Consider the following 17554-nt stretch of genomic DNA (forward strand, 5'->3'; position numbering starts at 1 on the left):
TGCCCTGAGCGGACAACACCAGCAAAACAATCGAGGCACACCATCAAAAAGTGGAAGGGAAACCCACGCCAAAGTGCCAGGTCTAACAGGTGTGCAATGAGAGAGAAGCTAAGGTGGAACCAGGATATCACACAGGGTTGGTTTATAGGTACACCCTCCGTGTCTCAGCTGAGAAGAGGATAGAAACAGCTGCCGTGGCTGTCTGTCACTTGCAAAGTGTGGAGCCCTGCAGGCCTGGTCCATAGCAGTCCGATTAGGAACTTTTTTTACTGTACAAAACAGACAACACATGGAGAATCCTTGTTATACTTATTTTTTCTGTTCATTGTAACTTGAACAGGAGGGGGAAAAAATAATAATCTGCACTCTCTATGGTTGACTGTGCCAGAAGGGCACCCAATGCACATGCTCCCAGCTGCACCCAATACACAAAGGGGGCAAGGCTCACGCTTCAATGCCAGTGCTCAACAGCTCACCTGGAGACGGGCCAGTTCTATGCTCCGCCAACTACAAGCACTCCCGGGCTTTAAGGGGGAGGTGGTTACCGGCAGTGGCACTCACAAAAAAAGGAACAGGCTAGCCAGGAGACCATAAATACATCCACCCAGTCTCTACCTTGTTCAGAACTGCCCACAAAATAACCGGTGACAATTTAATGCACACATGGCACACAGGTGCTGCAAAATGCCAAGAGCCCCTATAATGAAGGAGCTGGAGCACAAAATAAAGATCTGAAATGTGGCCACAGTCATAATAGAGAGGTGCAATCCAACAAAGACACCGTGTTTGTCATTTCTAAAGGGATGGCAGCTATTTTGTAGATCCTGCTGAAGGTATGCCTTAATTTTAAGAGCATAATGGATGGAGGAGAGCAACGTGCCCATTTGCATCCATCAATCTTTCTTTCTAGAGTGCAGTGGTTTAAATTGGACTGCGGCTCAATGGAAAGATGGAGGCACACCAAAATGCAGGAAAGAAGAGCATTCATAGCCAAACACAGACGTTCCCTGTAAGAAACCGGCTCTATATATACTACACCAAAATGAGGTAAAGTGTGTATAGAGTTCAAGTGTCCCGAGAGGTAGGCAGAGGTTAAAGTTAGATAGAACCTTACTCTCCAATAGTGGTAGCTTGATGGAGCAGTAAGGCAGTATCAGAGGACAGTGTTAAGCATTTGATGTACCCACTCAGTTAGCAAAATGATTCACACACTCAAGAACTGAACTCTAAACCAATTGTGTTTGTATAAAAATATACTGTTTATTTTTAGAACGAAGCAAGCCTGGTACAGGTAAGCATTAAATACTTTTCCGTATTAAGTTACTGTATATCGAACAGTTTGAAAATGCAATATAAATTGTACTTTGTTTCATTTACAGGGGAGCAGTAGTATGCAACACTTAGCAAATACAGTACATTGAAATGAATAGGCTTCTTCAGTAAATTGCAGGCAAGTTACTTTTTAAGTTACTTTTCTAACTCAGTGCTGGATACCTAGATTCAGCACTGGGACATTTCCTGTAAACAGGAACAAAATTACTTGTTGGTTATTGGCATGAGTTTTAAAGAATATCTTCAGATATCAAAACTTCACACTTAGAAACTTTTTGGAGCAGTACATTGAAATGAATGGGCTTCTAAAATAAATTGCAGGTAAGTTACTTTTTACGTTACTTTTCAAACACGTGCTGGATACCTAGATTCAGCACTGGGACATTTCCTGCAAACAGGTGAGTAAACACGTTTTGGTAGTTTGTGCGATTTTTAAAGAATATTTTTAGGTTTCAAAACTCCACACTTAGAAACTATTTTGAGAAAAAGTGTCAATGTTATCCTATGGAAGGAAAACAGATTAACGGGTCACAGGTATGGAAAAAATGTAGGTTATCGGCTTTCAGGTAAGTACTCGACTGTGGGAGTTGAGGTTCTGGGGTTAGACTCCGGGGTATCCCAGGGTCAGTGATGTACTTTTGTTGCACCCTCAGCGGCACTAGGGCGGCCGGGTGCAGAGTGTTGAGACCCAATGTTATCCAATGGGGGATAGGGGACCTCCGGTTGGTGGCTGCTGGCAAGCAGGCCACTGGGCTGACAGCAAAGCTCCTAGGGTTAAGCTCAGGGCATGTTGTGGACCAAAGTAGCACCACAGGTGCACCCTCAGCGGCACTAAGGCAGCCGGGTGTAGGGTGCTGTTTTGAGGTCGGGTGCCCCGTTTTCAATGGGGAACCTCTGGGACAAAGAAACACTGCAGGCTCGGGGACGAGGATCTTCTGGGTGCGACCACCACTTCGAGGGTTAAGTTGGGATGTCGTGGATTGGTTAAGCACGGTTGGTTTGGGCACACAAGGCTGTGGGGTCTCGGGTGCAGGGGTGCCTTTTGACGTCGGATTTTCTTACCCGCTCTGGTCTCAGTATGGGGGGGGGGGGCGCCTCTGGATTGAGCCTGCAGGCGTAGTCTGGAGGCTTGAGGCAGGTCAGGGGTCGCCAGGTCTCGGGTCAGGATCGCCGGGGGAACCTCCTTGTGGCGTTTTTCCACTCTACCTCGGGCGGGTGCAGAGTGGGCTAGATTCGCGGTCTCTGGCTGGCACCAGAAGCTGCAGTTTAAACATGTCCGGTGTTCATGGGAGAAACAGTCTGGGAAGTGAAGACAGGCAGGTCCTCCGGGGTTTGTGAGGTTGCTGGCTGCTGGACACGCCGGAATTTCGCAGGAGCAGGTTCGAGGGGAGACAGGCCTGTAGGGCTGGGGCCAAGTCAGTGGGCGTCCTCTTGTTAGCTCTGCATGGCTCTTCATCCTTTTCTTCTTGTAGGTAGGCTGGATCTGAGGAAGGTAGGTTCAGGATGCCCTCTAAATACTAAATTTAGGGGAGTTACAGGTAGGTAAAGGACAGGGACCAATGGGTCCCTTCCTATGGGTGGGTACACCCCCTATTCTGCCACTCTCCAGTGGGAGGGTGGGCAGGAGCCTGTCCCTGGGTGGCTGAATTCTCCCAATCCTCAAGATGGTGGGGATTCGAAGTTGTGCTTCACCTCGCCTCCTCCACCTGAGGGGTGGGGTTGGCAGAGGTGGGTACAACTTTTCCTCACTTGTTTTTCCCCGCTGGTTCTCCCGCCCAAAGTGGAGGGTAGAACCAGTGGCGACCATTTGTTGAAAGCAGTAAATGGTCTGGAGAGGCTCACAAAGGCAGCATGCCTTTGAAGCTTCGCCTTAGTTAACCCTGCCCATCCTGGGGGAGGAGGCTTGGCACCTCGTCCCAGGATGTGCATTGTTTCAGGCCCCCGAGAGCAGCAAGCTCTCAACACAGGGGTCCAGAAACATGTCTGGTGGTGGCAGCCTAAGTAGCCACTCAGTCAGGTTACTAGCAGTTGGTAGAGTTTCAGGGGGGAATTTCTAAGATGCCCTCTGTTGTGCATTTTACGTTAAATCCCACACTGGCATCAGTGTGGGTTTAATGTGCTGAGAAGTTGGATACCAAACTTCCCAGTCTTCAGTGTAGCCATTATAGTGCTGTGGAGTTCATAATGACAAACTCCCAGCACTATATACTCTTAATGGCAGCACTGCACACAGTGTCCATGAAAGGATTTGGGCACTGTAGGGGTACAGGGCTCATGCACCTGTACCCTCACCACTGGCATAGGGTACCCAGCCAGAGGGGTGACTGATGTATGCTGGGGCAGTAGTTTGTGGGCATGGCACACAGGGATGTGTGCCATGTCGACTTCACTTTGTTCTGCACCAAGACATCCAGCCTGCAAAGGCAGTGTGTGAGTGTCAGGGTACGGGGCCTCTAAAGGTGGCAAAATAAGTGCTGCAGCCCTTCGAGGTCTTCCCTGGTCACAGTGTCTTGGGTACCTGTGGTACCATTTACCAGCGACTGAACTGTGGCCAGAGATGCCAATTGGGTTAGTTTTGGGGAAATAACATAGGCCCTGGGTACCTGATTGGCAGGGATCCAGGGCACACCAAGAACAAGTGCATAAGTAGTCTGGCAAAAAGTGTGTGGGGGGGGGGGGGGGGGGGTTGCTGCAACAGAAACCCACTTTCCTACATTCCCTCAGATGGCAGGGAAGCAACTGTTGGAGGACAGTCCGCCTATGCTTTTCACGGTAAAAAGCACAGTGGCAGCAAGCCAGCAAACAAAGGACATCATTGCACCACACTTCCCTGCAGCTATAATTGAAGACATTCTATAAATGGTTTCAGCTGCATCTGCTGAGCAGCATGACGAATTCCTTTCTTCCCTCACACCAGGTTACACACTCTTTGAAGCAGAGACTCCGATGGATCTGTTATGACCCTGATCCACACTCCAGTATTCCTGATCTAAAGAAATGGTAACGGAATGGTTGAATGTCTGAGACATGGAGTGGTAGAAGGGTTCATCTGTCGGAGATGGGGAGAACCTAGTGAGAGAGTAACTGACTTCAGGACAAAAACAGGGAGCACTGTGGTTCTACCTGGGTCTGGGAATGTTAGTGAGGCCCACTTGTAGAGTTTGAATATTTAGGGGAATATGAATATGGATTACTATTTTCCCAAATTGTTCTCGTTGGTTGGTCACCTTGCAGGCCCAGGTGGTGTCTGCTGCTCTTCTGCCATCCTTAACTCTGTTTCTCTGCTGGGTCAGCAGTCCCCCATTATCTGGTGGCTCACATTTGTCCCTTGGGTGGGCACTCATGTCAGTTGGGGGTTGTGGAGCCGGTTGGTGAGACTACTAGGAGCACATTTTCATGGTGGTTACTCAGCATCATTTTCCTGGAAGAGTCTATTATGGGATTGCGGCTGGCTGATTGGAGGTGGGGGAAACAGCTATATGCTGGAGGTCAGACTGGGTGGTGCAGATGTATGGGAAGCTAGGGGGTTTGCCTGGACATGAACAGGTGATGGCTGCCCTGTTGTAGGGAGGGGATGTCGGCATAATTCAAGGACTGCAAGGGTGAGGCTAGACGTCATGTCCTTGCATTGGGCGGCTGAACCTGGGAAAGTGAGGCATCAGAGTCCACGCACACACTGTATATCGGGGCAGTAGTAGGCTGATTGGATCCACTGGAGGGACAGAGGCTGATCAGGGTCAGTTCTTCCCGTAGTCAAGTAGTTTCTGCCCATCAGTTTGTGATCCCTCTACTCCTCCTTTGGCACAAACCCTACATGCATTGTGCATGTGAATCCACTGATGCTGAAAGAGTGTTATGGATCCGAATCAGAGGATTCTCTCCCAACATGAGCCGCTTTAATTTAAGGATTGGCGAGGCAAAAGGGATGGGTGGAAGCCGGCAGGGCTGTGAGCTTAGAGGAGCAAGCAGCAGGATAAAGAGAAATGGTGGACAGGAGCAAGTGGATGAGAGCACAGATGACAAAAAGCCTTCTGTCTGACCATGCTACGCAGTTGCCATGGCCGCAGACTTGACAAGGTTTTTTTTGGTGATAGATTTCTTAAGAGCTGTTTTTGTGGGCAGGAGGGGTGTCATGTTACAGGGAGTTTTTTCACTTTTTACTATACAACTGGTGAGGCAAACAGTCTTTTATATTGGTGAAACGTCTGGTAATGTGGTAATGTGCCTCCAAATGCTCCTCAAAAAGCTGCTTGCTTTGCCCCCCATGCCACATCTACACCTTGCACTGCATACACTAAAGCACAAACACTCTGGTGTGCTTGTGTACAAAGTTTTCCGGCATGATAGGCAATGCTGGGCCCTCCTGCGTTATCTGCTAAAATAGAATACTGCCTTCACATTGGACAGAAATGGTTTACTACTTTATTTATGAATATGATGAACCTATTTTTTCTAAAAACAAGAACTGCCTGAATATTTGTGCTCATGTATTACCAGTTTGAGCTCCCAATCTACCTCACACCCCTAGGGCCTTGAGTGGAGCCAATGCAACGCTCCCTTTCGCTACCCTACCTCTACAGTCAATGCTGTGAAGTAGAGCATTGGGGTGGAGAGATAAATCGGGAATACTGGGCCACGGATTACACTATACTAGAGTGCAGGGGGTCCCGTGGAACAGGCTAAACCCAAGGCGTAGAGTCTCAGTATTGGGTACGTTTAATAAGGAAGATGGGCTGCCCCTTCGACCCATCAATAGTACCATGATTTGAAAGAGGATAACAGACTACACACCAGGAGATCGAGTGAGTCACATGAATTCAAACTTAAAAAACTGAACACTCCAGGAAAGGTTAATTTAGTTGACAAACTAAAGAATGCTCTGGAGAAGAAAGAAATAAGTCAAAACTAGACCATAAATTACTTGCATTGGGCAATAAAGGATTATATTTAAAGAGCTGACAACTTCTGGTGCAGGACATTTATTATCAAAACATGCCTAACACCAATGTGCAAAACAAGCGGATACAAATGCAGTGTAGACATACCTCCAGGCCCCTTCTGGTAAGGAAAGTTGCTTGACGATTTTCCCTCTGTTCTTCTAATTTATACCCATTATAGGACATAGTTGATCCACTGTAGGACATAGCGGATGATAAATTGTCCCTTTAAACGAAAAATATAGGAATAAATTTTTTTTTAAATCAACCCCAAAGTAGGTGTTCAGAGCATGTAGACAGGACAATTAATTTAACAACTGACGCTGCAACAGACATTACGTTGGGGAGCACGGATATCTGAACTATTGAATCTCATACCAACCAGATACTTTACTAGTTGAATACATGTTTGAGAACTTTTATTTGCTAGGTATTCTCATCATGCCATTATTACTAACTGTTTAGGAAAATGGTTTAGTATTTTCCTCCCACACCGTGAGTGGCCGTTTTTGGGGGGGGTACTTGTATCTCCAAGGACAGGAAAAATCCAGCTACTACAAGCTGGACCTGAGGATCACTAAGAAATGCAAAATTGCAGGTGATGAATCTATAATTCTGAGTTCTAGTAATCCAGCAATTCCTCGTTTTGGTTGAGACTTTCACCCAGTTTTTTCCTGGGCCAAACTAAAATAGAGCTATAGTGTTCCCGCAGATATCATAATTCTGATGTGGCTGGTAACTGCTACACTTGCCCACTCAAAGTAAATGACCGCTCATAATGTAGGTCAAAGTATAACACAATGTAACTTGGGCCAATCAAGCATTTCAAGTCAAAGAAAGAAATTACTTTGGACTATGCAAGTTTAATATCTTCCCAATACCTACTATACAAAACTACTGTGGGAGTACTATTAGGAATATATATTGTATTTAATCTTATTCCCTCTAAAACAGAGGGACTAAGCAATCCAAGGACGACTAAAAGACAACTTTAAGAATCACAAACCCGCTTTGACTGAAAAAAGCTGAAAAAGCTTAAGTGACAAAATGAACACTGAAAAACTTATTAATCAATGCAGACTACAGAATCCACTTTAAAGGGACAAACACTGCTGGCAGATGACTATTTCACAAAGAAAATACTGATCGCCCTCAATCCAATCTGCACATTCATAAACATAAGTCATGACAATGGTGCCACTTGGGTCCTTTTTTATTTCTGGGCAGCATTTTTATCCCAGGTGAAAGTGCAGTACCTGAAGAGGTAGAATCTGGTAGGATACAGCATGCCATTGTGGACGAAAGGTTTCGGTTAGGATCGCTTGAACAATCATACAGGGCTTGCTGTTTGGAGGGGAAACCAAATCAACATAATTCCCCTTCACGATCACAGAATGGTCTCGTATACACAGTCAAATCCCTGTGCCCCAACTCGCCTTTACTTTTATGGCTACAAATCGCCCAGAAAGGCCAGATTCAGCCATAGTCACAGCCTTGCCAACTGGCTTCTTGATGAGACCAGTGAGGTTGAGCCTACATCCCTTTTATGTAATACCCTGCTACCTGAAGTACTTTTCAGGACTCGGACACCAGGTTGGCACAAGAAGATTTAATTTTGGATCCAGCCATCATGAAGCAAAGCAGAACAAAGCAGATTCATTGCAATAATAGAATTGGTCAGCACAAGGTTACAGTTTGGGTTGAGCTGCAGCTTTGAGCAGGCAAAGGTTAGCTTTTAACAGGCATTTTATTCTCCGACCATGGTTGAAGCAGAGCACAAAGCACACTCGATTAACTTGGAACATTAGAGACTTGAGTGGCAACTGGGTTTCAAAACTTTTTAACTCTTCGTTTCATTATTATGTAACAAAAAGAAAGTAAGCACATTTTGTTCATTTTACGCAGAGGCACTTCTTCAGGGCAAATTTAACACGGATAATTAATTTCATAAAAAATGTCTGTTGTTACCCTATGGTCCATCATCCGGTCTTCTCTTGCGAATTAGAGGCATTAGGAGTCTATCCATATAATGTTAGAAACAGTCGGTGAGGTCTTATAAACAGTTTGCTCAATTCGCAAGCGCATTTTGAATGACGTCTGAGTCCCAAAGTAGAATCTTGGTATGGTGCACATCATAGTGAGACCACAATCGCAGAATACCACAAATCATATACATGAAAAGCAGCTCTATTTCATGCCTCATTTAATACTACTTTTCACTTTCACAAGACCAGAGTCTCGAGAGCAAGACATTACATCTCCAAGAGCAGTGAGAGCTATCAGTCCGTGTAGGTTTTTTTGTTTACCGAATGGAGTGGACCTTAAAGGACCCGAAAGAGCAGAGTTCCTTCAGGTGAAAATCCATCTACAAAGAATTTCACAAAAGATTTCGGATTTTACTTGAATCCAAGACACATTTCTCATGTCATGTATTGTTTGCTATAAGCAAGAGTTCATTGGTCCCTGTTGCACTTAACTTTTATGGAAGCTGCATTTTGATAAATTAGATTTGTGTTTATGAGTCTTAACTCTACCCATCACACATTCCCTTAAGGAGAAGATGCCTGTAAAATACTGCAAACCCTCCGACACCTCAACTCCTCTGTAAGAGTAGAAAATTAGACAATGTCTTCAATATCAAGTGCGTACTTAATTCTCCTCTCCGAATTCAATGCTAGGACTAGTTACCTATTTGGCTAGCAAAATGCACACCATTCCATGTTGTGTCCACGTGTAGAATAAAGTAAAATGCATCCTCTCAGCTTCCTTATTGTGCATGCTGCACATGGCTTTATGTAAGCCCAATACTCTACTAGAGTCTACTCCATCCCAGCTCCTAATCTACCCAAACTCGGGGCTGTAATAATCAACCTGGTCCACATGAGGGGTGTCTCCTCATTTACCTCCCTCTCACTGGCCAGGTTAATGACGTAGCCCAACTAGGAGTTCACCATGAAACATTCTGCTTTTCTGTGGTAGTACAATAGCTTCTTACAATTAGACGACATTAAGAACAATACATCTACACAACATACAATATGCAAATTGCAAAGAAGAGGGGGGGGGGGGGGGAAGGCAGAAGTGTTACATTACTAAAAGAGAAACATGAAAAGACACTACTACCACATGTCAATGGTCCGAGCTCGATGTGAATGGAACGTTTCAAACACACAAGATACAAAGAGTTGTGCTAGAGATACAATTTCAATGGAGGCTCCACAAAATATAAAAACATCCGTTAATGGTTACTCTAATCAGCAAATCCCTAACATAACTCTTTGCGGGTTCAGAGCTTGAGACACAAATGTATGTACTACAGAAGTGGGATGAGGTAATGAGCCACAAATGAAATACAGCCAGAAGACAAAACACTGAAGACGATGGAAACATCAGGAGAAATGGTAACAACTAATCCTTTAAGATAACTCACATTAGCCAGAAAGGCTGAGACGAGCCAAAGAAATCCAATCTGTGTGGCTGCATGCTGTTTGGATAAAAGGGTATTTAGTTACCAAAAACTGCCCTATACATGAATACACTGGCATAGGTATTACAAAGAAATATGGCTTTTTAGTTCTGAGAAGGCAACAAGCTTCATTTACCACTCCTAGTATACCTGCCAACACTAGTGTTAAGTGGTTAGAGAGTGCAGGACAGAAGCTGAGAGACTAGTTAGGTCTGCTTTCCCTTCCTTACAAGCCACATCACAGAAAATGCGCAGCCGGCTTAGATGGCCAAGCACGAAGCCGAAGTGGCCCAGGTACAGACTGCATGGTTGTTACTTGGAGAGGATGACATCCTCCAACAGCCCATTAATGTTGGTGTGGCACCATTGTGTGACTGCTTCTTGTATTGAAAGGGGCGGAGATCACAGAGTTGTACAAGTGCTTGTATGGAAGGGAACATGAACATTTATCTATTGTGGAGTAAAGCACGACACAATGAAGTTACACTCCAAAATCACTTTGTGAGTTATCTTAATCAAAACTAGGGAGTTTATTGGTTAGCAAATCATTAAATGTTTTGCAGGTGTATTTTAGAAGACTGAAGGAGAGTGAATCTTCTAAACATAAAAAATATAAGAATCACTGATAAGAAAACACAAGAGAATCCAGGACCCCCCCGAAAAACTACAGTATAATTACCAACTGAATTCAAATAGCAAAATACCCAAAAGGAATGAATGGGCACTGAAGAGAAGCAAGGGTAGGAGACCCGTCTAAAGAAGTGCTCTTCGCAGAAGATCAAATTCTTTAAAATATTTTCCAGCAAAAAAAAAAAAAAATCCCGAGAGTCAGAGGTACACATTATGCCATTAGAGAATTTACCTGCACCAAGAAAATATATTTTTGGAACTAGATATTAAGAAATTGCCAGAGAAGTGGCACAGCTGTGCCAGGTGAATATGAGAAGCGGCTGGAAAGCAAGAGCGAACCTAGTTACAGAATTGTTTAAAGTGATGATTTGGCAGTCATATCAGACTGGAATTGATAACTTTAGAGATGCTAGAGGAGGTTAATAGTGTCAGAAAGGAGGTGGGTACATAGTACAAAGCTTTGTCAAATAGGAGGGGGAAGGAGGAGACACCAAGATCTGACAGAGGGACAGAAACAGAGGTGAAGTACGAGAAAGGATGTTGCTTGTCGCTACAGTGCAGGATTCACAGCCTCAGGACCAGGTGCCAGGAGACAAGATAGCATCTTAAACATTGGCAGAGTGGAGCCCATCACCCTGAGACTGATGTTCCATATCTGTGGCATCTAAAATAAAATGGATGCCCCATCAGTAGGCAAGTGGGAGTCTGATAACCAGGCAGTGCACAAAGGCCAATCCTTTTAAAAAGCCACAGACGTAAACTGCATGGAGCCCCCCAGAAAACAGGAGAAGTTTGAAATCAATGCAGGCACAAATCCATCAGAGGCGAAGGCTTCTTTGTCACCAGAAAGAGTACAGAAGGATTACTTCCTCATTACAAATCACCATAATAGTCATGTTGAATTATATCAACATACTTACAAGCTGAACAGCAAATTTCAAAAATTGATTTTAGTTCAAAATATGGAGTAAAAATGTAAATATTTATAAAAGCGAAGCCCGACAGACACAAAGGGTAGCTTTAACTACTGTGGTTTCTAGACTGGAAAGCATTTTTTAACAGATAGATGGCCACATAGAGACCAAAACAAAATGAGACATATATGATTAGGCCAAAAATTGAGATTATGTGGGCGTACATTTAGAGCCTCCTCGAAAGATGACTGATAGAACAAGTTACTTACCTTCAGTAAAGCCTTATCTGGCAGAGTTTCATCTGGCTGTACATTCCTTACCTTAGAACTATCCCCAGGCGTCAAGATCGGATCTGGAATTTTCTTGAGCAGTACCCCTGTGCGCCAGTAGGTGGTATTGCTCAGCTTCTAGTGCTGTTGTCCATGCCGGAAGTGACCTGCACAGTGCCTATATATACGCCACTCCATCACGCTGACCATTGGTGTGGAATACTTGGGCCCTGAAAGGGAAAAGCCCTGTCCCTAGAAATACATTTGCAGAGTGGGGAGGAATGCTGGGTCGATAAGGAATGTACGGTTTGATAGAGTCTCTACCAGATAAGGCGTTACCGAATGTAACTAACCTGTTCACCTGACAGACTTCTACTCGTAGATTCCATACATTAAAATAGATATGCAAGCAATACCTCCCCCGAGGTGGGTCTGCAAACAAATTTCACACAAAACAGTCCTGCAAGACCAAAATGGAGGGGGGGTGTGAAGGTGAAGGATGCCAGTTTCTGGAGAAGTGTCCAGTCTGCTGACTGCACCCAGATACTCACCAGTCCGATGGCTTGAAGTCGGTCTTCTTCAATGACATTTCCTATCAGACCAGGAGGAAAAAAACTCAAAGCTTCGACGTCGAAAAAGTTAGCCAAAAACAGATTAAGGGGCTGCTTTTCCCGGATCTGCGCTGACGCAAAAAGAAAAGAACTGACGTCAGTGCGCTGAGGTGGCACCTATTTGGGCACTGCGCACATCACTTCCGGTGTGGAAGAGGTCACGCGGAGCCAAACGACGCCACCTACTGGCACACAGGGTTACTGCTCAAGAAAAATATCCCACTCCAGTCCGATACTTGGAGATAATTCAAAGGTAAAGAATCTGTGGCTAGAAGTCTCGATCAGATACTAATTAACCTAATGCTAACTGTTCTTTTGAAAAAAATCTATAATTGAGACGAAGAAAAACAACTCTCAACTTCGATTTTAAGGTCTCATGTAGGAAGTGCTTTCCCTAGGGTCTTGATCTAGGACAGGCATACATTATCTGATTTAGTCAAAGTTTGAATGTGGTCTCTGAGCTGCTGGTATTTATGCAGAAGCAAGGTTAGGTATTGGACTGAGGTAGCTAGTTTGGTCTTTGTCAGTTTCTTTTAAGACATTAACCCAGGTGGAATTCAGAGAAAAGTTTTGTTCTTTGAGAGAGGAGAAATTCTGGTCGTGAGAGAATTCAATTTTAGGTGCTTCTGCACTATCTATACCTGTAAGCAGATACATGGACCCTATTGGATTATTCGCTAAGATTACATTTTAGAAAAATCTGGGAGTCATCAGTATACCAGTGAAAAACAGCTCTAAGTCTCCAAGTGCTTTAAGGTATAGCATTGGTGATAAAGGGACACAAACAGGGACGCAGGTTGTAATAGCACAACTAGTAATAGTAGTAACGTATAGTTAAAAGCTTTTCCAATATTCACAAGTTGTGTGTTCAGGGAAGCAGGGGTTGAACAATTCATGGGTACCCGTTTTGCTTTGTGTGGTCTTGAGAAGGAGTATTAATAGGTGCCCATCAAAGTGATGGGCCAGGTCATCTACTATCTACTACAAGGGAAACAGCCTTGCGTGGTAAAGGCATGCGTTGCAACGGAATGCGTAGTAACGACATATATTTATGTTGGAAACAGCCCACTCCCACTCCGCAGGGTGGTGGTGGACTCCCCGAACACACTGTGGTAGCTTGGCTCGAGTGGTCAGGAAACAGGCACCGTGCTAAGCATACAATATACCCATACAATAACCATGCGTGCATCCGTTCCAAAAACGACTCTACACCGTAAAAATTATGAAAATATCTTACTTTATCTTTTTCTCTTAGTTGCTGATTGGGAAAATAAATAGGTCAATCACAATATACAAATTTTAAATAGAGCAGGTCAAATAAATACTGTCTGGAGATTCAATAAATAGGGGTGATCATAAATATAAAGAACATAAATATAAGTGCAGGTAATACAGGCAATTAAATATTCTGAGGCAATAAATACTGAACCAATAAATATTGTACACCAACAAGTCCTGTAGACCAATAAATATAGTGAAGCAATAAATAGGTTAACACAATAAATACAGTGCCCCCAATAAATAATTAAAAGTATACAGCAGCACTCATGTAATCAGATCACTTTTCAATTCCTAAGGGCTGATTTGGCCCAGGCACAGCTTGTAGGGTTGTGGAAGGCTTGAGGGGTTCTACTCCCTGGCTGGGACAAGGCTGAGGCCTAAACTGAGGTAGATCAAGGGGGGAATACCAGTGCCCTGGCTTTCTCTCTCCACACAACCTCTCTAGGTTAGTCCCAATTCACCCCTGGCACAGTCAGGTTGGTTCCAGCACCTCCCTAGCCCCTTAGAGCAGTCTCTCAGGTCTCCACAGGGCCTTAGGCGCCCTCTACTCCACTTACTGCCCTTTTTCTGATGTTCCGACGCCGCTGGAGTCGTGTCGATGCCGTGAGGCGGTTCCGGTTCGGTCTCGGCGGCCTCGGCACAATGTCAGTTCTAGACGACGCCGGTAGGCGGTTCCGGTCCGATGTCGGCGGCCTCGGTTCGATCTCGACCTCCGATTCGACGGCGTCGGGCAGTCTCTACTCGATGTCGACTTCGGGCGGCTCCGGTCCGATGGCGCTCTCGGCTTCGATGACGTCGGCCGGCCTGGCCTCGATGTCGACTTCCGGCGACTCCGGGGTGCGATCCTCACCCCCGACCTCCGGTGCTCCTCCTCTCAGGTTCCGGGCGACTCCGGAGTGCGATCCTCACTCCCGACCTCCGGTACACTTCACCTCGGTCTCCGACGACTCCGGAGGGCGGAACTCACTCCTCCGATGACGCCGCTCACTCGACCTCGGTTAACTTCCTCCTCGACCTTTGGTATTCCTCACGACCTCCGTCGGCGCCCTCTCACGACCTCAGGCGGCTCCGGGTACGACGTCTGCTTCTTCAGTCAGCGCCGCTTCTCCACCTCGGGCTCCAGGTCTTAGGCTACTCGACGCCGGACTCCAGGGAAACCAGTTTCCAGGTCAGGATCTTGCTGCTTTCTGCTTCTAAGGCCTGTTCCTGCTGTCCAGGTCCTTAGGATGAGTTTTTCTGGCTTCTTCCCACACAGGGCTACAGGCTGGGATCCATCAGTAGGGACAAGTATCAAGGGTGGGTTTATGGACCCCACTCCAGGCACAAGTTTCCACCCCTGCTGCTTCACTCCTTCCTCCTTCACTGTTGTGCTGCTCTCCCTTCACCAGTCAGGTGCCAACTGCCAGCTCCAACTGCCAACTCTCTCTCTCAGCTTCCCAACATTCTAAACCGCCTCCAACTGTCACAGGGTTCTGGAATGTTCTGGAAGGTGCTGGTAGGTTCCAGTGGATGCTGGTGATGTCACAGGTGGCCACCATTTTGTGCTTCAGGCCCTCAGACAGAAGTTTCAGGGGTAGGTGAAATGGCTCCCTGAATCTGCCTCAACACTAGAAACGAAAACAAATGAGGGAAAAAAAGGCCAAGTCCTACATATTCCTACTACAATTGTAGCAGATCCTGTACACTGGCCAGGCCTGGTATTATCGGATGTGTATTCTAAGTAAGGAAAATGCTACTTACCCAGTATGCATCTGTTCTTGGCATGTAGAGCTGTAGAATCTCATGCTTTACATAAGATAGCCATCTAGTGTTGGGTCCGGATGTTTGCACTTAGTTTTTCTGGAAGAATTTTTCCCTAGTCACGAGGTAGGGGACGCCTCCCTTAGGTGATAGTGCGCAGGGTCATCGACTATCTTCAGATTGTTTTCCACAGAGGGTGAGAGAATTGAGTAGTAGTAAATAATGGATCTGTCCATGCGCAAGTATGTTTAGTAAAACAGAGAACTACAGCAGTTACAGATACCCGGGGAGGTGGGTGGGCGCATGGGATGCTACAGCTTTAGATGCCAAGAACAGATGCATACTGGGTAAGTAGCATTTTCCGTTCAAGACTATACAGCAGTCTCCCCAAAGCAGTGGCTATCCTGTAACTGATGGAGTTGTCTGAAATAACATTAAGTACAGCTTGACCCACATTAGCTTGTTGTCTTGCTAACTAACACATCTACACAATAGTGTTTAGTGAAGGTGTGTGGTGTAGACCATGTTGCAGCTTTGCAGATATCAGTAATAGGGATATTCTCTAAGAAAGCCATAGTAGTCCCTAACTTGCAAGTGGAATGTGCTCTAGGGGGTACTGCGAGAGTCCTTTGGGCCTTGTGATAACAAATCTGAATACACTTAACAATCCACTTAGCAATTCCTGATTTGGAGATAGGATTGCCTTTGTGAGGTGGTGCAAAAGCTACAAAGAGTGTGTTGGAAACAGCCCACTCCCACTCCGCAGGGTGGTGGTGGACTCCCCGAACACACTGTGGTAGCTTGGCTCGAGTGGTCAGGAAACAGGCACCGTGCTAAGCATACAATATACCCATACAATAACCATGCGTGCATCCGTTCCAAAAACGACTCTACACCGTAAAAATTATGAAAATATCTTTCTTTATCTTTTTCTCTTAGTTGCTGATTGGGAAAATAAATAGGTCAATCACAATATACAAATTTTAAATAGAGCAGGTCAAATAAATACTGTCTGGAGATTCAATAAATAGGGGTGATCATAAATATAAAGAACATAAATATAAGTGCAGGTAATACAGGCAATTAAATATTCTGAGGCAATAAATACTGAACCAATAAATATTGTACACCAACAAGTCCTGTAGACCAATAAATATAGTGAAGCAATAAATAGGTTAACACAATAAATACAGTGCCCCCAATAAATAATTAAAAGTATACAGCAGCACTCATGTAATCAGATCACTTTTCAATTCCTAAGGGCTGATTTGGCCCAGGCACAGCTTGTAGGGTTGTGGAAGGCTTGAGGGGTTCTACTCCCTGGCTGGGACAAGGCTGAGGCCTAAACTGAGGTAGATCAAGGGGGGAATACCAGTGCCCTGGCTTTCTCTCTCCACACCACCTCTCTAGGTTAGTCCCAATTCACCCCTGGCACAGTCAGGTTGGTTCCAGCACCTCCCTAGCCCCTTAGAGCAGTCTCTCAGGTCTCCACAGGGCCTTAGGCGCCCTCTACTCCACTTACTGCCCTTTTTCTGATGTTCCGACGCCGCTGGAGTCGTGTCGATGCCGTGGGGCGGTTCCGGTTCGGTCTCGGCGGCCTCGGCACAATGTCAGTTCTAGACGACGCCGGTAGGCGGTTCCGGTCCGATGTCGGCGGCCTCGGTTCGATCTCGACCTCCGATTCGACGGCGTCGGGCAGTCTCTACTCGATGTCGACTTTGGGCGGCTCCGGTCCGATGGCGCTCTCGGCTTCGATGACGTCGGCCGGCCTGGCCTCGATGTCGACTTCCGGCGACTCCGGGGTGCGATCCTCACCCCCGACCTCCGGTGCTCCTTCTCTCAGGTTCCGGGCGACTCCGGAGTGCGATCCTCACTCCCGACCTCCGGTACACTTCACCTCGGTCTCCGACGACTCCGGAGGGCGGACTTCACTCCTCCGATGACGCCGCTCACTCGACCTCGGTTAACTTCCTCCTCGACCTTTGGTATTCCTCACGACCTCCGTCGGCGCCTTCTCACGACCTCAGGCGGCTCCGGGTACGACGTCTGCTTCTTCAGTCAGCGCCGCTTCTCCACCTCGGGCTCCAGGTCTTAGGCTACTCGACGCCGGACTCCAGGGAAACCAGTTTCCAGGTCAGGATCTTGCTGCTTTCTGCTTCTAAGGCCTGTTCCTGCTGTCCAGGTCCTTAGGATGAGTTTTTCTGGCTTCTTCCCACACAGGGCTACAGGCTGGGATCCATCAGTAGGGACTAGTATCAAGGGTGGGTTTATGGACCCCACTCCAGGCACAAGTTTCCACCCCTGCTGCTTCACTCCTTCCTCCTTCACTGTTGTGCTGCTCTCTCTTCACCAGTCAGGTGCCAACTGCCAGCTC

The 17554-nt window shown here is 46.1% G+C and overlaps 1 protein-coding gene across 2 annotated transcripts in view; it reads right to left on the minus strand.

The window, feature by feature from the left end:
• Window positions 1–17554, minus strand: part of LOC146786200 (UAP56-interacting factor-like) — a 178978-nt gene that overhangs the window by 73045 nt on the left and 88379 nt on the right. The window contains exons 5-6 of one of the 2 annotated variants that reach the window (XM_085635774.1): window positions 9700–9753; window positions 6378–6495 (exon numbers count right to left, since the gene is read on the minus strand). In XM_085635774.1, coding sequence (XP_085491900.1) covers window positions 6378–6495; window positions 9700–9753 — 172 coding nt within the window. The remainder of the gene's footprint in view (window positions 1–6377; window positions 6496–9699; window positions 9754–17554) is intronic. The other variant, XM_085635775.1, reaches the window with a different exon arrangement.

This window comes from Triturus cristatus, chromosome 11 (assembly GCF_964204655.1).
Source record: "Triturus cristatus chromosome 11, aTriCri1.1, whole genome shotgun sequence".
Classification (NCBI taxonomy): domain Eukaryota; kingdom Metazoa; phylum Chordata; class Amphibia; order Caudata; family Salamandridae; genus Triturus; species Triturus cristatus.